This window comes from Bidens hawaiensis, unplaced genomic scaffold, assembly GCF_021521415.1.
Source record: "Bidens hawaiensis isolate Kalapana, Puna unplaced genomic scaffold, B.hawaiensis_p1.1 tig00009923_1, whole genome shotgun sequence".
NCBI lineage: Eukaryota > Viridiplantae > Streptophyta > Magnoliopsida > Asterales > Asteraceae > Bidens > Bidens hawaiensis.
The window spans coordinates 503,617-513,010 of record NW_027491748.1 but is presented as its reverse complement, the minus strand read 5'-3'; the positions used below and the strand labels follow the sequence as shown (position 1 = coordinate 513,010).

Here is a 9,394-nt window from a genome sequence, read left to right as displayed (position 1 = left end):
TACATGGACAAATAGACATAGTGGAACATGTAATATGTATGGGTGATGATACATCTTCAAATCCCATATTAACTGACTTTAGTACTAGCTTTCCTACAGTTAGTATAAAGCTTCTTTTTTTAATATTTTTGTTTCATTTTAGTTAAAAAGAACTTATTAATATTCACTTTTATGCAGGGTGTTATGATGACACACAACAATGTTTTGGCTACAGTTTCTGCTGTCATGAGCATTGTGCTTGATCTCGGGGTCAAAGATGTGTATTTAGCCTACTTTGCTACTTACCACTAGCACATATTCTTAAACTTGCAGCTTAGATATACCACACCTTTAAAACATGATGTATTTTCTTTAAAAAATATCATTGTATAATTATGTATTAATATAAATCCTAACTTTTATGACACAGGTAAGTTATGGAACCCCTTTTAAGGTTTTGTATGAGGCACAAAGGGAGCTGTGTCTGCTCTAAGGCCAATTTTAATGGCACCTGTTCCAGCTATTCTTGATTGCGTCAGAGATGGTGTGAGGAAAAAAGGTTGATTAAAACTCCATGCGTGTCTGATATTCATATATTAACACAATATTTGTATGAATAATTGCGTTTCTTTGCTTTGTGGATCCGATAATTGACATAAATAGTTGTGTTTCTGAAATGCTATGTTTTTTGGTGAATTGAAATAAACAATTGTGTTTCTGAAATATTATTTATGTTAAAATAACTACTAAAAAATTATGTCATTCCTTTTTGGAACACACTTGTGGTATGCACTTAATGGAAATTTGATGAGGCCCAAAAGCTTTGCGGAGAGAGGTCAAAGCAGGCAAGGGATGTAGATTGCGGTGGAGTTATGCAGAATGCTCAAACCAACTGATATAAAGCTTCTTATTGAGATTAATTTTGGTTATGAACACTATGAAGTTAACATTCACAATTTCATATTAATGTTTACAATCATTATAGAAGAATATTTAATGACAATATGTTTTCAAATTCTCAATTGTACCGCAGTCCATCATAGCATTTCTAAAACGTCATGCAGTTAAATCTGTCAATTTTCTAACCCATCCTATTTTGCTGTTGATTGATCAAAGAGAATGACAGTGAGGTTGTCAAGGGATTTTTCCTTAAAGTCAAATGCACAGGTTATAAATAACAAAACAAAAAATGTTAGCATTGTGATGGTTACTTCATTCGAGATTGGAAACTTGAGATTGGTGTGATGATATGTTAGATTGGTTAGATAATTGTATTTTAATTATTTATATACTAACATCTGTTTCTGATCTTGTTATTCTATTGTAGGTAGCATGGATTTGAATTAGGGTTCCCGCTTTTGAGGTTTTGATTTAAGGATCCCAATATTGTGTAACTTGCTTTCTAACACTTTTATACTTTGTGCTTGGTGAAAACAATAACTTCAAAATACTAATGCAATGATGAAGAGTAGTTTAAAAGTAAAGAAAAAAAAGCAGAAATGAAAAGAAAAACATTAAAAATAGTTCAAGTATATAGGTAATTGACACATGTAACGCTTGTGGTGGTCGAATCATTTAATTGACACAATTTTATTTGAGATTAGTATATTTATGACTGATATTTTCTTATTCGAGTGCTCGGACTGATAAACCAACGAAAAGTGAATACCGCGTTGAAATTGTCACTGCCGTCACATCGCGCGGGTCTCCTACTAGTATACAAAGTGTCACACAAGTTGAGTGTGGTATAAGCACCCTGCACCCCTGCCCTCCAAATCCATTCACACTTGTTAATGTTTCAATAATGTCCAGTTTGATTAAGTAGCATTCCAAATATGAAAATTACATATATGGATAATTTTTTTTTAATTACATACTTTGATATGATTTTAAAGATAAAATGATTAAAATTGACGAGATAGTGTTCCACACCAATAAAAGAATTAACATGACATGAATTCAATAAAAATATATGCATTACATTCACGTGTAACAATCGCCGCCTATGTAGATAGTTGCCGTTGATTTCACAAAAATTCGTACATTTTAAACTAGTTTGAAACTTTAACATGTAAACATTAGACTGGGAAATAGCTTTAATAGTTTAAATTAAAGTTTAATTACATAAGACTTAAATAATAAACTTAGTAAGAAATAAGCAATAATGAGTTCCAAAGGGTTTAAATTAATAAATGTGTTCACCACATGATTATCAAATGAATACATTAAATAGATATGAACCAGATCATGATAAAGTTGAGAATACCATTTTGAACCTAGGCTATGTTATCATACCTTTTAGTGGTGGAATCGAAAAAAATCATAAAGGTCACTTCTCTAATACCCGATTACAACTGAAGGATCCAACTCATGTTTTAGCTAATTTTGAACTAACTATGAATAATTTTCATGATAAATAAAGTTGTGTCGTATTTTACTCCTACCATAAACCTTGGGGTGTTAGTCAGTCTCCTGACCCCAAGGTGTTGAAGTCCTTGCTATGTTTAAGCGTTCGGTTCATCTTTTCACCCACTTCCGTACTCATCTTGTACACAGTCATACATTTATTTCTTCCTCTTATCCGAAAATTTGAAGAATAAGAATTTTATTCCAATACGCCTCTTCTATAAATATCCATCCATACATAATAATCCAATAACGGCATACCATATTTATGTAAAGAATCTCTTATCCTATATCCATCCCCAACAATTTCACTTGCCGCCATTGCAGTTTCACTCTACACACTTCTAACAAATTTCAGTTTTTTTTTACTGGCGAGAGGTTAGTTTGGTTTCAATTCGGTTAGACTTTCCATTTCCTTGTGTGGAATCCAACAAATTTGCAATTTTTTTTATTCTTGTTTACTTTATTTGTGTAGAAAGATCAATTCTGAGCTATTTTAGAAGGTTGAAATAAGTTTGATTTGTGGAATTTCTTGAATTAGGGTTTGGTTTGGAAAAAATCCTGAATTTTTAGGGTTTGATTTGGAAAATATTCTGAATTAGGGTTTGATTTGGGGAATATCTTGAATTAGGGCTTGATTTGGGAAAAATATCATGAATTAGGATTTGATTTGGAAAATATCATGATTTAGAGTTTGATTTGGAAAAAAATGATGAATTAGATTGGAAAATATCTTGAATTACGGTTTGATTTGGAAAAAAGGAAGAATTAGATTGGAAAATATCTTGAATTAGGGTTTGATTTGGAAAAAATGTTGAATTAGATTGGAAAATATCTTGAATTAGGGTTTGATTTGGGAGTTTACTCTAGAAATGGATTTGAGCAGTGAAGCTACTATTGATCGGTTTTTAATCGGGCCATCAACAATACTTGGCCGGACAATTGCGTTTAGGGTCTTATTCTGTAAATCAGTTGAACAATTAAGGCATCAGGTTGTTCACGTGTTGTTGTATTACTTCGATAGATTAAGAACGTATGTTTCGTTCATTGCTGCACCTGTTATCTCAACGTTGCATCCACGAAACCCACAGGGGATACTGTTGTTAGTAACACTAATAGCTTTTTTACTAAACCGTTACACCAATGTTAAAACAAAAGCCAAACTGGCTTATAGAAGGAAATTTTGGAGGAATATGACGAGGGCTGCGTTAACGTATGAGGAATGGGCTCATGCTGCTAAGATGTTAGATAAAGAAAGCCCTAAGTTGAATGAACATGATCTTTATGATGAGGAACTTGTGAGGAATAAGCTTCAAGAACTTAGACAAAGGCGTGAAGAATGTTCGCTTAGAGATATTGTATTTTATATGCGCGCAGATTTGATAAGAAATCTTGGAAATATGTGTAATCCTGAGCTTCATAAAGGTAGGCATCAAGTTCCAAAGCTAATTAAAGAATACATCGACGAGGTTTCAACACAATTAAGAATGGTTTGTGATTCTGATTCGGATGAACTTATTCTAGAAGAAAAACTCGCGTTTATGCATGAAACCAGACTCGCATTTGGTAGAACGGCTTTGCTTTTAAGTGGTGGTGCATCACTTGGGGCGTTTCATGTTGGGGTGGTGAAAACTTTAGTCAAACACACACTTATGCCAAGAATAATCGCGGGGTCTAGTGTGGGGTCCATTATGTGTTCGGTTGTAGCTACAAAATCATGGCCGGAACTTCAAAGTTTCTTTGAGGATTCGTGGTATTCGTTGCAATTCTTTGATCAAATGGGTGGAGTTTTCAGTGTTTTCAGAAGGGTTATGACACATGGAGCACTTCATGACATCCGACATTTACAAATCATGTTAAGAAACTTAACGAATAATCTTACATTTCAAGAAGCTTATGATATGACGGGCCGGGTTCTTGGGATAACTGTATGCTCCCCAAGAAAACACGAGCCGCCAAGATGCTTAAACTACTTGACTTCACCTCATGTGGTTATATGGAGCGCGGTTACTGCTTCATGTGCTTTCCCGGGACTTTATGAAGCTCAAGAGCTTATGGCAAAGGATAGAAGCGGTGAAATTGTACCGTATCACCCACCGTTTCATTTGGGTGCCAAAGAGACAAATGGCTCGTCAGTTAGGCGGTGGAGGGATGGTAGTTTGGAGATCGACTTGCCCATGATTCAATTGAAAGAGCTTTTTAATGTAAACCATTTCATTGTTAGTCAAGCAAATCCGCATATTGCGCCTTTACTCCGGTTTAAAGAGTTTGTGAGAGCTTATGGAGGCAATTTTGCTGCAAGGGTATATTTCCTACTTGTTGTATTAGTATTAATAGTATTATATTTTTAAAGCCGTCAGCGTCCCATTGATTAGCAGGGTATTGGTGGAGTCCCTGAGTTTTTAGGTAACGGGTTTTCTTGAATGAGTCAGGCCAGATTTGGTTGACCCGTAACACATTTTTTCCTTTACTAATTTTTTGTTTGATGTTATTTTGTTGCAGCTCGCGCATCTTGTTGAGATGGAGGTGAAACACCGTTGTAATCAAGTTTTGGAGCTCGGTTTTCCTTTAGGAGGGCTAGCAAAACTGTTTGCTCAAGATTGGGAAGGCGATGTTACCGTTGTTATGCCTGCAACCTTGGCTCAGGTGGGTTTATTTTTATTTTTATTAATGTTTACATTTAATTTGGTTCCAGTTTCTATGAATGTGTTAAATCAGCTAGAATTTTTCGTTTTCTGTTACCAGTACTCTAAGATCATACAAAATCCATCTCATTTGGAGCTTCAAAAGGCTGCGAATCAAGGTCGAAGATGCACATGGGAGAAGCTTGCAGCCATAAAAGCAAACTGCGGGATCGAGCTTGCACTTGACGAGTGTGTTGCGACTCTAAACCATATGCGCAGATTGAAACGGAGTGCAGAACGCGCGGCTGCAGCTTCTCACAGTGCATCAAACGCAGTACAGTTCAACCCCTCGAAAAGAATTCCGTCTTGGAACTCTATGGCACGCGAGAATTCAACGGGTTCTCTAGAAGATCTTGCAGACTCCGTCCACCATGGTGGTCGGAACTGGCGGCAACACCGGGCACACGATGGGAGTGACTACGAGCCAGAGAGTGCCGAGGTGAGTTCTTGGACGAGATCCGGTGGGCCGTTGATGAGAACAACTTCCGCGGATCAGTTCGTTGATTTCATTCAGAACTTGGGCACTGACTCGAAAATGAACAATGCCGTAAGAGTTTTTCAGAATTTGCGGGTGATACCTCCGGAGAGAAACTTAAACCCCGAAGCCGATCAAAGAGATGTTACTCCTAACAACAGACTTCATACAAGTGGTAGTAGCGGGAGCATCACGGTTGGTGCCGGCGATCTTCTTCAGCCGCAGAGGGTTCAAAATGGGATTGTGTTTAATGTAGTGAGGAAAGGAGACTTGACACCATCAAATAGGAGCCCTGACTTGGGAAACGGCTCGCCGTCTGACTCGGTTGCGGAGTGTGTGCAACTTGACTCGCCGGGGAACGACATGGACGCCAGCTCGAATTCTGAATGTGAAGATGATAACCATGGTGATATAAAGACTGATGTGGGTTTGGAGGTCTAGTTAGTTACTCCTCAAGCATGGTTTGAGTTGACTGGGTCTGAGTTGACTCGGTATAGGGGAGTAAGCAATACCTCCAATTGTGAATTTACCATTGTAGAGTATAGAACCACATTAGTGAAACTATTTATTATTTGAACAAAAATTTTTTTTTGCATACTAATATTAATTATTTTCTTATATTTAAGCTAATATAACCTCTTTTAACTGTGTCTAACTTTTAAAACATCTTGATTCTTGTTTACTTGATTGTTTTCAAGCTTTCAAGCATTATAACTTAGCTTTACAAATAAACATGGAAGATGGTGAAAGTGTAGGCATAAAGTAGACTTGGATTGGTTTTTAAAACGGTTCGGATTGAGTTTTTGAATCGGGTCCTTAATGATTTGAATTCTTATCAAGGTAGATTATTATGGATTCTAGAATATATAGTTTGTTTGGCATTCCATTGCTGTTCCTCATCGACATTCCTGGACTGTTCATCATTGGCATTTGCTGCCTTCACTGTTTATGCATAGTTATATTTTATTTTCTTTAATTCTTCTTTTTAAATTGGTTTTTTTTTTCAGTCCTACATCGATTCAAATTTGAAGAAACGTATTCGAATAGAGTTACTTGAACTATTTAAATTTGAATAATTCGCGTAACCCTACTCAGTTACCCCCAATAGTCGGTGGATCAAACTTGTTGCACTCAATTGCTCAATTCAATCAGGTTGAAACATGGACTTCAGTAGTTTGGTAGCGAAGTGCTTCGAGTTTCTAAGTAAAATCAGGGGTGACTCAGAGAGGTGTGAAATTAAGTTAGAGCTTTGTGCCATTGCTTCCTAGATGCCTCAAAATTATTAAAAAATATACATATATACTTACACGTATTTAGCTCCGTAATTGTTGGTGTGAGAGTTTTGATATATAATTATACATATTATATAGGAATCATAGTATTGGAGCAAAATAATTTTTTTTTGGACGAAAAATGCATCATTTTAGGTCCCAAAAAGTTTGAGCCTGTGCTACGTGGTATGGATATGTTAATTTCCATAAATATGGGTGATTTAAGTGGTTTTTAAAGTTGTTGGCAAATGTTTGAAATTGTGATTTGTAGAGTGAGAGGAGGAACATTGGTGTGGCAATGGTGGTCGCCGAAAGGTTTGTGGGGGCCGGCGATGGGCAAATGAGGAGGAAAGAAATGAGTGGATGAATGGGTTTAATATTTCTTTCCTTGTATTTTTTTTTTATAACTTTTGTATGTTAAAAGTTTATTTATTAATTTTAAAGTAAGTGTATTTTAATTATGTTACAAAATAAGTTAACGACTATTTAGTGGAGGGAATCCATCGACACTATCTTTAAGTTAAAATTAGTGCATATTTTCATCCCCATACCATGGAAATATATATACACACCATCCTTGCTAGTCTAAACCAATTTTTAATTTTTAAGTGATTAATATATATAAATTGAGAGAGAGATAGAGAGAGAGAGATGAGCATGATGGTCATTTCTAGTGGTGTTAAACGGGTCGTGTTAGCAGGTTGGCGGGTTCAACCCGACCCGAACCTGAAAATTTTATGAAACATATCAACCCGAACACGACACGAATATTCGCGGGTTAACCCGAACACGACCCGCTTGACCCGAATTTTTATTTTCTTTTCATTTTTCACATATCAGTACTTTAAAATTATAGTTTTACAAAAAAAAATTACAAATACATATGAAAAGTTACGTTATAATTATAAAATATCATATGAATTTCTCTTTTAAGTTATAAATAATAGCATAAAATACCCAAATAATTTAATTGATGACATAAAACACATTTAAAAAAAATAAAATATAACACAAATGGGTTAAACGGGTCAACCCGCCAACCCGCTCGGGTTGACCCGAACCCGACCCGTTTAACTAAACGGGTTGGTGGGTTCGACCTGAAACTGACCCGAACCCGTTTAGGCTAAACCCAAAACCCGCGAATTTCGTGTTAGGTTCGGGTCGTGTTTTCGTGTCGTGTCAGAAATTAACAACCCTACTCATTTTAATCCAATGTTTTTGTTCAGTACCACATGCCGTAGGACAGTGTAGCATTCAATTCCCAAACTCCACAAAAAAGTTTTACTCTCCATCATGTCTTGGCTCCATTTCGTGCACCCTTGGCATAATAGACCATTCGTGTTGTGGGTCGTCAAACAACAAAGAGTAAACCTTTAATCTTTAAAAGGTTGGTAGTAAAACTTTTAGACCATTCTCATTTACTACCCAACCTTTCATTAAAAAAACTAGTTTCTCTTTCAACCTAATTCAAAATTTTAGATCCATTACGAACCCAACCCTAAGGATGATAATGGGTTAGTTATGGGTAGTCTTAGTTTCATATCTGAAGAGGTAGGTCCCAGCAGAGCCCATTTAGACCCGCAGGACTCACCTTGAAGAGAGACGTCTGCGTAGAAACCAACTGGATCCGCAGGACCCACCATGCTCAGAGACGTGACGTCCTTAAGCGCAGTACGCAAGCTGTTCCCGCAGGAAATGCCTCCCAATGGTGAAGTACTCCGCCTGTTCCCGCAGCTGCGGATACAAGCCATCAGGGAAGGCCACCCGCGCAGCAAGGCTACACGCACAAGGCACTTAGCTCTCAATAATTCAGTAGTCACCTGAAGGAATGAGCAAAGCCGGGAACAATCCCGCACAAAGGCAGGAGGGGGAATACTCCCGCCCAAATGAGCCAGTCCGTACGATACTGGAGGATCTTTTGTACTGTACCTGACGAGGTATGGGCAAAAGATCTGACCAGAGATACGACAGCTCATTGACAACAGTATGGCGAGCAGCATGCTCTTGTACTGTATGTCACTATTAGCCGCTGCCTACTCACCAACACCTGTCATACCACGTGCATAGCCTGCAGTTGGTGGAAAAGGAATAGTACACAGCAGGCCTGGTCACTGTCTGCCGCTGCCTATCCACCAACTACCAGCATGGCACGTGCGTAGGCCACAGTTGGTAGAACAGGAATACTATTCAGCCGGCTACACCTTCTTGGAAACCTACCTTCGGCTATAAATACCCCAAATGGTATGATCATCTCATCTTATCTTGTATCTTATATCTTATACCTGATATCTACTCTAGCAATCTCTTAATATACACTTATATTCAAGAGCAATCTAGTCTGATTCTCACGCCGGAGGGTGGTCACAAGGAGGTACCCCCCCCCCCTTCTCAGTGACGAGCTCACGGTGTCTGTTTTGCAGGTTATCAGAAGAACCATCTTTGCCGGGTCTAACCCCTCGTGGGAAACATCTATTTAACCCCCAGATTATCTGTAATCTGCCCGGGGTCAATTAGTGTTTCTTCATTGGCGCCATCCGTGGGATAAAAGCTAGAACTTCATTTCTTTTCAGTTTTTTCAA

The 9,394-nt window shown here is 37.5% G+C and overlaps 1 protein-coding gene across 1 annotated transcript; it reads left to right on the top strand.

Moving 5' to 3' along the window:
- The first annotated feature begins 3,257 nt into the window (after positions 1-3,257).
- On the top strand, positions 3,258-5,985 carry LOC143533842 (triacylglycerol lipase SDP1-like). Its single transcript, XM_077028490.1, has 3 exons — positions 3,258-4,688; positions 4,888-5,031; positions 5,131-5,985. The coding sequence occupies exons 1-3, from the start codon at positions 3,258-3,260 to the stop codon at positions 5,983-5,985; spliced, it is 2,430 nt and encodes an 809-aa protein (XP_076884605.1).
- Positions 5,986-9,394: the final 3,409 nt, after the last annotated feature.

Bases quoted from the DNA above. Each gene is read 5' to 3' on its own strand.
- LOC143533842 (XM_077028490.1), top strand. From the start codon at position 3,258: ATGGATTTGAGCAGTGAAGCTACTATTGATCGGTTTTTAATCGGGCCA. The intron at 4,689-4,887 runs GTATATTTCCTA...ATTTTGTTGCAG, and splicing joins GAGGCAATTTTGCTGCAAGG to CTCGCGCATCTTGTTGAGAT. The intron at 5,032-5,130 runs GTGGGTTTATTT...TTCTGTTACCAG, and splicing joins TGCCTGCAACCTTGGCTCAG to TACTCTAAGATCATACAAAA.